The following is a 17,261-nucleotide window of genomic DNA, read 5'->3' as shown; positions in this document are numbered from 1 at the left end:
AAGGCCAGGACAGAATGTCCTGTCACTATCTCCCCACCCTTGATACTAGGAGACCCTGAAAAGTTGTCTACTCACCTCCCCAAGCCACCAAAACTTAGCTATCACCTGTTACCCTGAAATGACATGCTCAATGCCATTGCCCTACTGAGAAGAATGAGGGCGTGGGAGCAGAGATATAATACAAACACAAAATCTTGCTTTCATTGTTTGTACACTCCAGGTTGTGACCTGTGAAATTTGAGTCTAACACACAAATCACTCCAGAGCAACACTGCCTCCCCATATGGTGGGCAATTCTTTCAGCCAGTGGACATCAGGACAGGCTTCCCAGAAGAGGAGCCACCTAGGCAAACAATACAAAAGGACAGGAATAGCAGACTGACAGTGCCTCTTGCATCACTGAGTCCCTGACACCCTGTTCACCTATTAGTGAGCTAACGCCTCCCTGAGTGTTATTTGATTTTCAACTCCAGCTCATTGCTAAGGACTGAGAAGATAAGCCATTTATAGTTGATGAAGACACTGTTTCTGAAACTTGTATAATTAGTTTACCTTGGCTGTACTATAACTACCTATTTGTCTCTGTCTTCAACCTGAATACTGTCTGGATTTTAGTCATATTTGTGCCCTAGGCATTGAGAAAAGAGCTTTGAAAGTACATGACGAGCCCATTAGTACACAAACGACTAGATGAGAGACATGGGGTGTGGGGTGATCTTCAGGCACACATGTCTTCCTTCACAATCTTAGTCTATACGTCGCTTCCTGTTAGGTCTTCCTGGCTGTGAATGAAGGGGCACAAAGATCATGCCTTCTATTATTTCCCCTTGCAGAGCAAGGCTATTTGTATTGGTTAGGACGTGGTACTGGCTACATTTTATTCCCAGGAAATGACTATCCTATCGCCATTGGGATAGATTCCAACCAGCTGGACCAGCCCTGCGGTGAATAGGGCAGGTGATGGTCATATAAGGCTTAGTGAGAAAATCATCATAGCCAAGTGTGTGTTTTGGAGGAAGATGAAATCATATAGTTTCTATAAAGGGTTTTGTTCTCAAGAAGAATAAGAAAGGCTGTGAGTTTAGTTGAGTGAATTGAGTTGTCAGTAGTTATCAGACGACACCCCAATCATCCCATGTGGGGTGTATTTTATGTTCCTCTCAGTTGGGAACATAGAGAGGTGGATCCTACACACAAGACCCTTAGTGTCCTCATGACCTGCACCTGTCTTTATTCCTGGTGAGGTGAGATAGAGTCCTTGGTTCTGGAGACCCGTGGGGGAGCTCCTGGGCAGGGGTAGCCATGGAGATAGGAGCCAGATTGTAACCAAGTTGCTGCTGCCGCCTCGGGTCTCACTATTTCCCATAGTGACCCTTATCACGAAACAGCAAACATTGCACACTGGCATTTCAGTGCAGAAGACTTGCCAATCTACCTTCATGTTAGCTTACATATGACAGGTTGTGATCAACAGCTGTTGGGAAGCCACCTGCAGTCACTAAGCCACAGTCTCTACATCTGTAACCTGGGGGCTGTAACACGACTCCACTTAACAGCGCCCAGAGAAGTTACCGAAAGAGGGCAGAAATGTATCAGAGTTTCAGGGACTTTCTATCCTACTTTTCCTGGGGATCATCTTCCAGTTTCCCAGGCCTGTCCTTTGTCGGTATTCAGGCTTGCAGCCACTTCCCTCCTTCACTACCTCTCTGTAGGGCTCCATTCTTTTTTCAGAGATTCCAGAGGTATGCCACACACTAAGCATGGTTGTGTGTCTCACTCCCTCCACTTGGAAGCTGCTCTCAAGGAAGGAGACTGTATGGCTTCTAGCCCACACCCCAGCACAATACCTGCACCTGACATTCACCCACTTGACCTTGAATCAACGCACGAATGAATAGATGTATTCATGCATTTTACTTACCAGTGGCAGCTATGGATTTTAACAGGTGTCTCCTGGAGAAAGTCTGAACCCAAAGATGACAAACTATGGTGGTAGAAATTTCATGCTGCATGACAAGTCCCCAAGGAAACAAAAGAAGGCAGGTGACATAGTTGGGACTTACTGCATTTAACCAATGAGACATCCACCCTCTCAGGCTGTTGTCCAGGAGCCCTGGGGACTTTCAAGTCAGAGGGAGGGAAAGAGTTGGTGAAAGATGGGTATCACTTTCTGCAGAAGGACTTAAAGTGAGAAAGGATAAAGAGAGAAGGAAGTGCACAAGCACAGCTTAAATGTCTTGTGTTTCTTTTGAGTTTAAGAATCTTTGAGATTTTGTTTTTTACGTAATTCATGGTTTTCCAGGCCAAGCAATCCCAGGACCTGGGTCAGAATAATGACAGTGAGGCCATGTAATTTCCAGACCCTCAATCCTCAGGTTTCTCTCATAAGGAATGGGGTGCGGGCTCACAGATGACACTGACCTCTAATGTAAGCCTCCTCCTTGCCAGGTCCTCATACCCATTATAAATTCCCTACTTGTCAAAAAGCAGGAAGCCATCTGCTCTGACGCCACTTTGTCCCATAGAAAAACCTCATACCATCTTTTTGGAGTCCTGTGTACTGTGTGTGCCACAACACTGGTGGATAAAGAGGTGGGGCCCGCTTGGCTATCAGGCTGTTTCTCCTCTTTACACCCATTGATCTTGGACTTGCAGCTTCTCCAGAGATAGGGGGCCATTCTTTGGTCTAGAATCTGTCTAACTTGCTAATGCAGGACTATCTGAGGGCAGGACAGGAATCAGCCTGAATCCATACTCCTTAGTGTGCCATCACCATCCCCTCCATATCCTGTCTCTCCCTCAGGAGCCTTCTTGTCAATAGAATCCTGATGGATCATCCTGAATGTGCAGGGATGGTGGCCGAGGTGCAGCCAGGCTCTCTTGTTGTATTAATAATCCAGGAAGATGGTGTGGTCACCAAAGAGCCGCTTGAAAAGGACACAGAGTGGCCCAGTGATCTTACCTCCACCAGCTCAAGTCCACCAAACTTTCTCATTCCCACTCGGCAGAAAGCACTGTCTTGGTTCCAGGGACATGATGGTGACGAATACCCAGACTGTGCACAAGCTCTCAATCTGGTGGGGGAACTAGGTAAGGAATCCAACAGTCGTGATGGACATATTAAAACTGTGTGCAGAGGACAGAAGTTCGCCAGAGGAAGAAGAGGTTATATCTGTTCAAGGAAGTTGGTTAGGAAAGTCTCTAAAACGGTGGGTTCTGTCTGAGCTGGGATTTGAAGGATGAACAGGAGACTTAGAGAGGAAACAAGGACATTTCTAGGCAGAGGAAACTGCATGGGTAAAGATCTGTAGACCTAGCTTGTTGGAAGAATTTCAGGTATTTTAAAGTGTGGGCAGTTATGGGGACAAGGGTAGTTTAGAGGAGATATGGTCAGTGGCTTTATGTGAGTTTCTGTAATAGTTGGGCTTACTGATAACACTGATTGAGTTGATATTGAATTGTCACAGATACCAGCTCAAGGGACGTCGAACTGGAGTGTCCCTGATGCTTTGCCAACCATCAAGGCAGGGAGGGCTCATGCAGGTGGAGCACAGGTGGCCCTTCTACTGGCTGCAGCTCCAGCCCCACCCCCTTCCCAGAACATAAACCTTCCAGCCTCACTGAATCTCCACTGGCCAGGAAGGGAAACTCCACACTCAAAGGCCTGCAAAGAATAGCACACACAGCTGAAAGGAAACTCAGAGGAAAGTGGCCATGGACCCAATCTCAAGCTTTTCCACGGAAACCTGGGTTCTCCTGGCTACCATCCTCGTGCTTCTCTATATGTGAGTAACTGTCCAGGCTTGTCTCCTCTGTGATCTTGGACTTGGGGTGCTAATCAGGTCTCCCTTTCCTTGTCTGTTTTGAAGATCCAAGTTAATGGACCAGAAGTTGTTAAAGCTTTTCCCCTTTCTACCTAGAATGAGAATCTCCAAATCATGGAAGAGTCAAGTAACTAATAAACATGATTAATTCCCTGGAAGATTCCTGCCTCAACTTCTCAGGAACACTCAAATTGGAAACATTTATCAAGTATTCATTCTAGGATTGGGACGGTGAAGACTTCAGCTGCTTTTATCTAATCATCATTACTTTTTGTGGGTCTCACAGTGCAGGTGGGAAAGGAGGTGATGAGTGGATGTAATATCAGTTTTGGAATCGCTGTTATTAGTTATCACCTACATGTTACCTCCCTAGGTTGACTGTCCAGTTCTGAGTCAGTGACTGGCCAGCTCCAGCACTTACTACACAATCCCTGTGACCTGGTTTCCTCTTTCACTTTATAGATACGGAACTTATTCACATGGACTTTTTAAGAAGCTGGGGATTCCTGGGCCAACACCTCTGCCTTATTTTGGAAATATTCTGTCCTACCAAAAGGTACGTGATGTTTGAGCTCCAGCTTTGCTTCTTCTGGTTGCAAATCTCAGCTGAGTTCCATGATAAAATTTCCCCTTCTCAAGAGAAAGGTCTGAAGTTTCATGCTTTCCAGAAACGACACCATAGGCTCCACTCAGCACATGGCCAAGTTTACCCCATGGCTCCATTTTCAGCTGTTAGGAGCCTCAGGTTTTGCGGCCTCAGACAGCCCAGCTCTCTAGCTGATTCAGCACAGGACTTGATTTTCCACCTGGTGAGTATTGTGAAGAGGATTTTCTTTCTGCCAGGTGCAGATTCCCAGGAAGGCACCATCCCCTTAGTATTAGGAGAAAAGCATGAAGAGGGTGCCTGGTCGTGGCTTATTAAGCTGCCTACACTACAGTCAGACTTTCCTTTTGCTAGCATGTGCTGTGGGTACCCTTTTAAAAGAAATTCCTCCTGGATTGATTGGAAACTTCACTTTCTGAGGCAACCCTAGTACTCACCGTTGAGTAATTTGCACATACTTGAATTCCCTCAAGAACTGCTAACCCCAGCAGTTATTTCCATGCTCTAATCCACCTCTTGTACCGGTGACTATTTTGGAGATTTGAGAGATGGAACAAGAACTTTCTGCTTTACTTCTGTGTCTTCAGAGGAGGCACCTCATGGATGAGTTTGGGCAGAGAGAGAGTATAACGGAGACTGGATAGTGGCTGTCTTCGACTTCAGATATTTAACTACTAAATGAACTGTGGGTTAAAAAACAAAAAAACAAGGCAGAATTACTTATGGAAAATCACTAGAAAGGACAGGATTTGGCAAAATTATTAAAATTTTAATTTAACTGAACAGAATGTACTAGGTGGCATATGGACTATGAATTCTGGCTGAGCCTTGATATTAATCCAGCTCTGATGCCTTGCCCAGGGCCTGGCCCCTGAAATGAAGGTCATGAGCTACGTCCATGTGTCCAGGGGGCAGAGCCTTGTGTGTAGGCTGCTCTCTGGCTCAGATTTCCTTTCCTGCAGACGTAAGCCTTGTTTCTCAGATCCTGATTCTCCCAACTGAGGTCTTCATTGTCTCATTACTGCCTGTGAACTTCATGAACTGTTTTCTCTCTGAAAAAGCAATAATTTATTTTCCACCTTTCCCGGATGAACTCCTTAGTAGATGCACTCCGAGACCCACATTTCTGGGACTTTCTTTTGCATAGTTAAACCATCAAATATCACAGCAGAAAGTTAGCTACAGGAAGGTTTTTGTTGTTGTTTGTTTTTAAGTTACAGAAGTGAAAACTCAGGGCAAGTGTTTTAATTGCACTGTCCTTTGTCCTTTGTGTAGTCGTGGTATCTCCCCATCTTTTCCGTGCTGAGCTGGAAAACTAGAAGGCGATCTACTTTGTCATTCATTCATTCACTCACTCACTTTATCACTCACCACACGCCCTAGATGTTTTGTTTACTGCTAGACCCAAAGAAGTTACTGGCGCCTTAACTCCCTTATTCTGCTAGAATTCTAGAGGGGGCTCATGAGATAAATGAAAAGGCTGCTTAACTAGGAGATGCAAGTGTGTGTAGGAAACTCTTACCCTCAGCTTCAGTTTTCTCACTTGTCCCTGGAGGATTAACTCAGAGGGTTATGAGATTTTAGAGACAACACGGTGCTCAAGCAAAAACCCTCAGAAAGACAAGGAGTAATTAGTATTCATTGACAAGGGTAAGTGTTTAGTATCTACAATACTCAAAGAAAATTCGAGTGATTTTAAATTCTCCATTTCAAATATCTCCTCTATTTTGTCTTCTTTCCCCTAAGATGTCTCTGAAAAAGTGTTTCCTTGCATTTGCCAGTGGGAAATAGGAAGCCTGATACCATGCGATTCAAGTAATTTTTGTCCTAATTAGAGGTAAAGTTCAATACATTTAAACTAATAATCCGATTTTTTTTCTTGCAGGGTATTTGGGATTTTGACAATAAATGTTTTAAAAAGTATGGGAAAATGTGGGGGTGAGTATTCTGGAAACTTCCATTGTGTAGACTTGTTATGATGTGGCGCCCCCTTGTGGTGTGGAGGACAGTCTCAGTCCAGAGCTTCCTAGGATGAAGTCATCTATCGTAAAGCTTTGGAGGCTTGTTCTACCAGGGATCCCAGATGTCACCAGGTGTCCAGGTCCACAGTCTGAGTCAGGCCTGGAGAGTCACAGGTCATCACTTTGCTCCAGACTTTGAGGCCCAGGGACTCCTAACATCACTTTATGCCCAGTACCTTGCTCTTCCCCCCTTCGCCATTTTTTCCTTCCTTGGGGCACCTTTAATTGCATAAAATGCATTATTCCAGAACATTCTAATATCTGCTCACAAATGTATGCTTTTATCGTCTCCCACATGATTCACTTTTAATTAAAAACCAAAACTCCTTTACCTAAATTTTGGATTTAATATGTCCTTTTCAAAGAAGGACTCGGGGGTATAGGTAACAAGAAAAGGAAACCATTTCTGCTCAGCTTTTTAAAAATTTCTCTGCACTTATGTAGTTTAGTTTGTTTTTTTTTGAGTCAAGACTTTTCAGTAGAAGTGTATACTGGTATTGCTTTAACTACTCTATTCCTCTGACTTTGAAGAGATGTGGGATATTTCTAACACATAGTGTTTCCGGTGGGCTGAAGGACTTGATGATTTTGGAGAGTGGCCCCAGCTGATTCCAGTGGCTGGTCCCTTTTGCAGCTGCTGGAGGTTTGGTGCGAGCAGCAGGAGAGGTGTAACGTGGTGACTATTTGCCAAAAGCAAGTGGGAGAAAGTTCTTCCTCTCTGTACCTCTTCATCTTCTCTCATCAAGTTCTCAGAAACCATAGGGCTCTGCTGAGTTGCCATGGCCCCCAAAGGCAACGTGATTGCGTGGAAAAACACGTAGCACTGGATTGCCACTGGACCAGCTCCAAATGCCCCTCCAACATTTAGTACTTTTGAGCTCTGGATGGAGTCACTCTTTCATAGTTCTCTTTTTAGAAAATGTTTCTCATGTTTAGGTGTAAATAAGAACCACGTGGGAGGGCTTGTTAAAAATTAAGCCTTGGGCCCCACCCTCCAGCAACGCTGAACCTGGAGGATCTGGGATGGGGCCCAAGAATCTGAATTTTAACTCAGAGTGTAAGAAATACTAAGGCTGGAGTGACATCATGAGTATAAAGGGTCACCCCAAACCACTATCCCTTCTCCACCCAGGTGTTTTTGAAAAAACATGATGGGAAGAAGGGAAATCAGCCAAGAAATATGGTCAGTCAGATGAAAAAGCAGATTAAGTGCCTCCTCAATCCCTTCCGTCACTGCTTCAACACTAAATGCACATGACACCCACTTAAACCCTCTGAGTTTTAGTTCTCATCCATTTTTATATGTGATCACAAAACCATTTGAAATTCCTGTGTGAAGTCAGAGGAATAATAGGTAACATGCAGAAAACCTTCCCTTGTGTTCTAGCCATCGCAAACGATTGATAGAGGAAACAAAATGCCGGAAGACAGTGTGGTTAACTTAGAGTCAGCCTCATGCCAGTGGCCCATTCCCATGAACGGGCATCCTGACAGTCAGGAGATCAGGCCAAATTGGGATGTGTCACATTTGAGGAGTCAGCTTTGTGTGGTACATGTGTCAAAAGTGGACCTGCCTAGGTGCTGATGGATGTCAGTCACCAACATGGAGCCCTAGGCCCTCTTGGAACCCATGTCGAAGAATAAATATAAATAGTGAAAAGAAAATATTTTAAAAATGAATTTATACATGTTCCTCTGAATTACTTGATTCTCTCAGTCCTTTTGTTTCAAATCCTTGATGCTACCAAGGATATCTCCTTGTTATTTAAAATACGATTTCCTTTAAAAAAAAGTATAAAGTAAGCGTATTTTTGAAAATAGAGCAAAGAAACCTTTCATAATCCTACTTTCACTTTTGAACATTCTTAATCTTCTTCCATTTGCAGACACATTGTACATATTTATGATCAGTGTGTCTACAAGTTTCAGCTATTACATCATTACATTTTTCATGCTTTTGATATATCTTCAAAAATGACAGAATGGGTGGACTCTCCGTAATTAATTATTTTTTTGTTTCAAGTTAATTAACTTGCCTTCAATTATTTACTAAGCTAACTTATGTTTTGATATGAAATATTTTAAAGCCCTAAGAATTATGAAGTTGGTATAGGAAATACCCATACACACACCACCTAGACCTAACCCATGTTTTAATGTTATTTCTAACCATGATCTCTAGGAGTAGGGATTATGTAACATCTAGTTGAAAATCTGGACGTCTGGTTGTGGCTCCAGCTGCAGAAACTGGCTCATTAAGTTTAATCAGCTCTGTTTTCCCTACACAGGTTTTTTGATGGTCGACAGCCTGTGTTGGCTATCACAGATCTAGACATGATCAAAACAGTGCTAGTGAAAGAATGTTATTCTGTCTTCACAAACCGGCGGGTAGGCATGCATTTTAAATTTTTAATTAATTAATTATTAAATTTTCATTTTGAAATAATTATAAATTCACAGCATGTTCTCAAAAGAAAAAAATACATGTTATGTACCCTCGTCATGTTTCTCCCAATGATAATATCTTGAAAAATTATAGTACAGTATCAAAGCAGGAAATTGACATTGATTCTATCCACAGAGCTTATTCAGTTTTAATCAGTTTTTTGTGCACTCATTTTTGCGTGTGTGTTGCTGTATGAAAATTTATCATGTATTTAGGCTTGTGTAACTACCTCCATCAATATACAGAACTGTTCCATCACCATAACGCCCCCTCCTACTATTCTTTTATAGTCACCGTGAGTACCTTGTCTTTTCCTCTTATCAGGGTCTTTAGCACAGCAAAATTTTTTTTTTTTTAAATTTTGATGAGGCCAATTTTGTCAATTTTTTCTTTTATGGGTTGTACCTTTGATGTCAAGTCTGAAACCTCTACCTAGTCCTAGGTTCCAAAGTTTTTCTTATTCCTCTAAACAGTATATAGTATTATGTTTTACATTTAAGTCTATGATCTTTTTTTTTTTTTTTTTTTTTTTGCAGTACGCAGGCCTCTCACTGTTGTGGCCTCTCCCGTTGCGGAGCACAGGCTCCGGACGCGCAGGCTCAGTGGCCATGGCTCACAGGCCCAGCCACTCCACGGCATGTGGGATCCTCCCGGACTGGGGCACGAACCCATGTCCCCTGCATCGGCAGGCGGACTCTCAACCACTGCGCCACCAGGGAAGCCCAAGTCTATGATCCATTTTGTGTTGATTTTTGTATAACATGTGAGCCTAGGTCATAGTTCTTTTGTCTTTGGGGTTTTTTTTGGGGTTTTTTTGCCTGTAAATGTCTGCGTTGTTCCTCCACCATTTGTGGAAAGACTCCTTCCTTCATTAAATAGCTTTTGCACCATTGTCAAAAATCATTAGGGCCTATTTCTGTGGGTCTATTTCTTACTCTCTGTTCAGTTCATTGATCTACGTATCTATCCCTCCCCCAGTACCACACAATCTCGATGACTGTAGTTGCACAGTAAGTCTTAGCAAGTAGAATATCCCTCCCACTTAATTTTTTTCAGAATTGTTTTAACTGTTTTAGGTCCTTTGCCTTTCCCTACAAATTTAGGATAAGCTAATCTATGTTTGCAAAATACTTGCTGAGGTTTTGATAAGAATTGAATTAACCCTTACATCAACTTGGGGAAAATCTATATTTTTACTAGGTCACATCTTTGAATCTATGAACGTAGTATTGTTTCTCAATTTATTTAGGCTTTCTTTGATCATTTCACAACAGTCTGTAGTATTCAGCATAGAGATTTCATACATGTTTTGTTTTATTTACACCTAAATTATTTCATTTTCTTTAGAGTGATTGTAAATGGTACTGTGTTTTTAATGTGTTGTCACATATTCATTGTTATCATATAGAAATGGGGTTGAGTTTTGTGTGTTGATCTTATATGCTACTAACTCGCTCAGGTCATTTATTAATTCTAGAGGTTTCCCTATTATTTCCTTGAGAATTTCTATACTGACAATTATGTCAACTGAAAATAGCAACACTTTTTTCTTTTCCAATCGGTATGCCTTTCATTTATTTTTCTTGTCTTGCTGCACTAGCTAGAACTTACTGCACTAGTTCAAACTTTTTATAATGTAGGAAAAGAATGGTGCATTTTTCCTGAGCTTTCACCACCTAAAATTTTTTATTTGTTTATTTTGGACAAAAGAATTGTATATACTCAAGGTGTACTCAACATGATGCTTTGATATATGTATATGTTGTGAAATGATTACCACAAACTAATTAACACATACATCCCCCCTCATGATTACCTTTTGTGTGTGAGTGGTATGAACGTTTGAGATCTACTCTTTCAGTAAATTTCAAGTGTGCATTACAGTATTATTAACTAGAGTCACCATACTGTAAATTAGGTCTCCATTTATTCACCTGATAACTGAAAATTTGTACCCTTTGATCAATATCTTCTCCCCCTCCCCCTGCCCCATCTCCCACTAGCCTCTGATAAGCACCATTCTTCTCTATGTTGCTATCAGTTTGAATTTTTTTGTTTTTTTTAGATTCCATATATAAGTGAGATCATGTGATATTTATCCTTCTGTGTCTGGCTTAATTCACTTAGTGTGTTGTCCTCAAGGTTCATCCATGTTGTAGCAAATGGCAGGATTTTCTTTTTTAAAGCTGAGTAACATTCCATTATATATATAATTATTCACACACACACAAACACGCACACATTTCTTTATCCATTCATCTGTTCATCTACATTTAAAGGGATTGTAGGTCAGACTTACTGTTGCCATTTTCTTAATCCAGGTGTTTCATAGATTCTTTGTTTCTTCTTTTTCTCTTCTTCTTATCTCCTTTGTTATTTCATGATTTTTTTATAGTGGTATCTTTGATTCCTTCCTCTTTATCTCTTTATCAACTATAGGTTTTACTTACTGGTTAGTGAAGCTTGCAGAAAACATCTTATACATACATATAACAGCCTATTTATTCTCATTCAAAAGCTGAATGTTTTTACTCTCCCTCCCCTACTTATTTTATCTTTTTGATGTCATAGTTTATAGTTGATCCTTGAACAGTGTTGGGGTTAGGGGTGCTAACCTTCCCTGTAGTCAATTTGCATATAACTTATAGTCCGTCCTCTGTTATGTGGTTCCTTTGTATTTGAGGTTCCTCCGTCCGTGGTTTCATATCCACAGATTCAGCCAATCATGGATCATGTAGTACTGTAGTATTTACTATTGAAAAAAATGCACCTGTAAGTGGACCTGCATAGTTCAAGCCTGAATTGACTAAGGGTGAATTGTACATCTTTTTATATTGTGTATCTATTAACAAATTATTTTAGCTATACTTTTTAAAAACTCTTTTGTCTTTTAACATTTACCCTAGAGTCATAAGTGACTTGCACACCACCATTACAATATTACTGTATTCTGAATTTGACTATATATTTACATTTACTAGTGAGTTTTATTATTTCATATGATTTCATGTTACTAGTTAGTGTTCTGTCTTTTCAGCTTGAAGAACTTCCTTGTAAGGCTGTTCTAGTAGTGACAAATTCTTTCTGCTTTTGTTTGTCTAAAAATTTCTTTATTCCTCCCTCATTTCTGAAGGATCCCTTTTTTGGGAAAAGTATTCTTGGTTGGTTATTTTTTCATTAAATGTTTTATATATTTTAACAATGAACTCATTTGGGCCTGGGATATTTTATGGAGAGATTTTAAGTTAGTACTTCAATTTATTTACTTGACCTTTGCAAAGTACTGACTTTTTTTTTTTTTTGCTATAGTTTTTTTGTTTTGTTTTGTTTTGCTTTGTTTTTGGCATATGCCCTTTATCAAGTAGAGGGAGTTTCCCTCTCCTCCTAGTTTATGAGTTTTCATCATGAATGGGTGTTGGAAATATCCGTTTTAAAACAAAATTTTATTTTGGAAGAATGTGGAAATTTCCAAGCAGCTTGGTTTGATAGGCCAGTCCCAAGTTGAGAAATAGAATTACCTTTTTTCCTTCTTATCCTGGGCAAAAAATATAGGGGAAAATGTTTTTTGTGTAATTGCATTATTTCTTCAGACTAGCAAATAGATTCCTAATCTTTCAAGTGCTATGCACTGTTTTTAGAAACAATCACCGTATCAAGACATCCCTTTTTCCACTTGCTCAGGCTTTAGATATATGTAAAGACAGAACTTGTCTGAGTCAACATACACTTTGCCAAGGCTATCTGGCTATCTGTCACCAATACCCTTGTACTTTGCACAGCCCAGGAGGATGAACTAGGTCTTATGCCTGTCTATTCCTCTGGAAGAACAGTTCTCCTACTATGTGGGTCATTTCATTTAAAAGGAGATTGGCATATAAAGTCTGGAAGTGATGTCTGGTGGCTGGATGTCTCCTTGACCCTCACAGGAAGCTATGCATTTGGGATAAATATTTATTGAGCATCTAGCATAGGGCCTGCTTCCAAGTGGACAGTCACTAAATATTTGTTGAATAATTGGTGCACATTGAACACAATTTCCAAAAATGTCGAGACTTTCAAAACTTATGTAGGGTAAAATGTGTTTTTTTCAACTCTAGACGTTTGGTCCAGTGGGAGTTATGAAAAATGCCATCTCACTGGCTGAGGATGAACAATGGAAGAAAATACGATCATTGCTGTGTCCAACCTTCACTAGTGGAAAACTCAAGCAGGTAAGAAAAGAAGAGGACTTTCAATTAGAAACTTAAAGAATAAGGTAGGAAATAAAATCACAGTCCTTTTCCAGGGAGGAGGCTACTAAATTTGAGCTTCCTAAAATAGCCTTTTATCTTCACCTCCTAGAGGAGACATTATGAGATTCCTTATCAAATGTCACTGCTCCATTCATGGGAAAGTCAGGTCCTTCTAGGACTTGAGTCTCCACATTTAACCTCGGGTGGTGTTTATTTTGTGTCTAGATGTTCCCCATCATTAGCATGTATGGAGATGTGTTGGTGAGGAACCTGAGAAAGGAAGCAGAGAAAGGCAAGCCCATCACCGTGAAAGAGTAAGTAGGGGTGAGGCTGCTGGTACCTGAGCTCCACTGAGACCCTCCAGCAGCCTGCCAGGGAGCCAGATTCCCACTGCTGAGTTACGGTAGTGACCAGACAGAAGTAGGTATGTGGTGGTACAACTCCCAAAGGCCCATCCCAGAAAGAGAGGTGGCTCACCAAAAAAAAAAGCAGGACAGCCAGGAGAGAAGGAAGAAACATGACTGCACCAATCTTGAGTGTGGATGGCATGGAATGGTGGCAGGGAAGAGACTTGGTACATACTGGTAGGCAGTGGGTGACATACAATCATCACAATATGGAACTCGGAACAGCTTAGATCTCTTCACAATCTGGCTGAGGACACCTGCAAATACTGAATGTTAAATCTTGCCACCACTCCCCTTTCTGTCAGTCCAAAAAGACAGAAGGCCTCATACAGGCTATGGGTAGGATGACCATAGAATTGATCATTTTTACTCTTTACCTTTTACAGAAATGAGTCTGCCCTCAGGTCAACCACAGACCACTGGAGTTGAGGAAGTGTGGGTCTTTCAGGATCCTTAGCAGGGGTGTAAGACAGTGAGGGATGATGTTCTGTAATTCACTGAAGAGGAATCAGCTCTGAGCACAGCTTCTGTGGTGAGGCAAGATCCAGATCAATGATCAACGTCCCCTTTCTTGACTCCCCCAGGATGAGTTAATTTTACACCCTTGGTTCTGCTCAGACACAGTCCTTACACACCTATTATTGCCTGTAGTCAAAACACACCACTGTACTTTGTCTGATTATGGGTGTCTATCCCTCTATGACTGAGCTCCTTGAGTTTGTGGGGGGACGTCTAACTTGCCTTAGTGTCCCCAGCCCTCCTGGCACAGGGCCAGCTGCATCACTGGCACCTCAGACACACCTCATGTGTGAGTGATAGTAGCATAGACTTCCATGGACCAACAGGTGGTTCTGAAAGAGTGTGGCTCTCTACCTGCCTTGTCTGGGCATCTGATTTCACACGCACTTCTTGTTATATGTGTTGGGTAAGGAGAGTAAAGAGGTGTTGATTTTAGTTGTTCATATCTTTCTCTACGCAGCTTCTTTGGGGCCTACAGCATGGATGTGATTACTGGCACAGCATTTGGAGTGAACATTGATTCCCTCAGCAACCCACAAGATCCCTTTGTGGAATATACTAAGAAGCTCTTGAGATTTGATTTCCTTGATCCACTCCTTATCTTTTCAGGTATGTGGACCACTATATTTCTTTTTCTTTCCTTCGTTCGTTCGTTCCTTCCTTCCTCCCTTCCATCTCTTTCTTCCTTTTATAGATATCTGTATTGAGATATAATTTATATACCATGTAATTCACCCATTTAAAATGTACAATTCAATAATATTTAGAACCTAAGTGTCTGTTGACATATGGATGAAGAAAGAGTGGTAGGTATACGTACGTGCGTGTGGGTGTGTGCGCGCGCGCAGTGGAGTTCTAGTAAGCCATCAAAAGGAAGGAAATCCTGCCATTTGCATAATGTGGATATACCTTGAAGGTATTACTATAAGTGAAATAAGTCAGACAGAGAAAGACAAATACTTAAATGCTAAATCAAAAAGAAGAAAATCAAACTCATAGAAGAACTGTTTCATAGTTTTGATTTACCAGAAGTGGGGTTGGGTGGTGGGGGAAGTGAATGAAGGTGGTCAAAAGGTACAAACTTTGAGTTAAAACATAAATAAATACTGGTGGTATGATGTGCAAAGTGACTACAGTTAAAACTGCTATATGATATATTTGGATGCTGCTAGGGCATAGAGCTTTGCTTATTGCCCCTTTGTGGTATAAGTTTTGAAATCAGGAAGTATGAGTCCTGCAACTTATTTCCTTTTTTTTTTTTCCCCCAATATTGGTTTGGCTCTTCTGGGCCCCTTGAAATTCCGTATGAATTTTAACTTCAGCTTGTAAATGTCTACAAGGAAGCCAGCTAGGATTCTGACAGGGAATGTGTTAAATCTGTAGATTTGCTATCTTGACAATGTTAAGTCAAGATAGCAAATGTTAAATATTAAATCCTGATACATGAACATGGGATGTTTTTCATTTACTTCGATCTTTATTCCAACAATGTTGTGGTTTTCAGAGTAGAAATTTTGCACTTTTTTGTTAACTTATTCCTAAGTATTCTATTTTTTACTTTATTATAAATGGAGTTATTTTCTTAATTTCACTTTTGGATTACTTATTGCAAGGTATAGAAATACAATTGATTTTTGTGTATTGGTCTTGTATCCTGAAACCCTGCTGAACTTGTTAATTAGTTCTAATAAGTTTTTAGTGGAGTCTTTATAATTTTCTATATACAAGATTATGTTATCTTATGATAGAGATCGTTTACATCTTCATTTCCTATATGGATACGTTTTATTTCTTTTTCTTCCCTAATTCTCCTGGCTAGGACCTCTAGTACAATGTCGAGAAGAAGTGGTGAGAGAAGCTTCCTTGTCTTGCTCTTAAACTTAGAGGAAATCATCCAGTCTTTGACGATTAAGTATCGCGTTATATGTGGGTTTTTCGTAGATGGCCTTCATCAGGTTGAGGAAATTCCCTTCTGTTCCTTTTTGCTGAGTGTTATTATCACAGGAGGGTGTTGGATTTTGTCAGTTGCTTTTACTGTATATTTAGATGGTCATATGGTTTTGTTCTTTATGCTATTGAAACTGTGTATTACACAACCTTGCATTCCTTGAATTAAACCCCCCTTTGTTGTGGTGTATACCTCTTTTTATATTTTGCTGGATTCATTTGTTGAGGATTTGTGCATCCATGTTCATAAGATATGTTGGTCTGTAGTTTCCTTTTCCTATGCTGTCTTTGCCTGGTTTTTGTATCAGATTAATACTGGCCATATAGAATGAGTTTGAAAGTGTTTCATCCTCTTCTATTTTTTAGAAGAGTTTGTGAAAAATTGTTGTAATCCTTCTTTAAATATTTGGTAGTATTCCCCATTGAAACCATGTGGACCTGAGCTTTTCTTTGTCAAATTGTTTTTTTCTTGATTACTAACTAAAACTTTGTACTTCTTACAGGTCTATTCAGATTGTCTATTTTTTTTTTTTTGGCATCTGTTTCTGTAGTTTGTGTCCATTTTGTCTAAGTTATTGTATTTATTGGCATAGAGCTGTTTATGGTGTCCTTTATAGTCCTTCTCATTTGTTTAATGTGAGTGGTAGTCTCCCTTCTTTAGTTTCGACACAGGCAATTTGTCTTTTGTTTTTTCTCTTGGTCAAGCTAGTGAAAAAGGTCTTTTAAAAGAATCAACCTTTTGTTTCATTGATTTTCCTCTATTGTTTTTTTTATTCTCTAGTTCATTAGTTTCGGCTCTCATCTTTATTATTTTCTTCCTTCTGTTTGCTTTAGTTTTTGTTTGCTCCTCTTTTTTCAGAATGTTAAGGTGGAAAATTATTAGGTTATTGATAGGAAATTTTTGTTCTTTTAAAATGTAGGTAAATAAAGCCATACATTTCTCTCTGAGCACTCCCTTTGCAACATTCCATCAGTTTTGGTATGTCTTGACTTCATTTTTATTCACTTCAAAGTAATTCCTGATTGCCCTTTTGATTTCTTCTACAACCCATTGGTTATTTAGGAGTGTATTGTTTAATTTCCACACATTTGTGAGTTTCCCAATTTTCTTTCTATTATTGATTTCAAATTACATTCCATTATGGTTGAAAGACATACACTGTATTAAATCTATCCCATTATTTTTTTGAACACCATGATTAATTGAAGTAGCAGACTATGGTCTGTTTTATCCAAAGAAACTGTAGTTCAGTAGATAAAA

At 40.2% G+C, this 17,261-nt stretch overlaps 1 protein-coding gene across 1 annotated transcript in view; it reads left to right on the top strand.

Annotated features, from left to right (window-relative positions):
• Positions 1 to 3,714: 3,714 nt before the first annotated feature.
• LOC307197870 (cytochrome P450 3A29-like) overlaps positions 3,715 to 17,261 on the top strand; it is a gene marked incomplete at both ends in the record, with an annotated part of 29,309 nt that continues 15,762 nt past the window's right edge. The window contains 7 exons of the mRNA XM_079944357.1: positions 3,715 to 3,785; positions 4,287 to 4,380; positions 6,314 to 6,366; positions 8,738 to 8,837; positions 12,993 to 13,106; positions 13,353 to 13,441; positions 14,514 to 14,662. Of these exons, the coding sequence (XP_079800483.1) occupies positions 3,715 to 3,785; positions 4,287 to 4,380; positions 6,314 to 6,366; positions 8,738 to 8,837; positions 12,993 to 13,106; positions 13,353 to 13,441; positions 14,514 to 14,662 (670 nt within the window). The remainder of the gene's footprint in view (positions 3,786 to 4,286; positions 4,381 to 6,313; positions 6,367 to 8,737; positions 8,838 to 12,992; positions 13,107 to 13,352; positions 13,442 to 14,513; positions 14,663 to 17,261) is intronic.

Source organism: Stenella coeruleoalba, assembly GCF_951394435.1.
Source record: "Stenella coeruleoalba genome assembly, chromosome: 15".
Taxonomy (NCBI): domain Eukaryota; kingdom Metazoa; phylum Chordata; class Mammalia; order Artiodactyla; family Delphinidae; genus Stenella; species Stenella coeruleoalba.
Note: the sequence above shows the minus strand (reverse complement) of the source record. Positions and strands in the feature narration are given on the sequence as shown.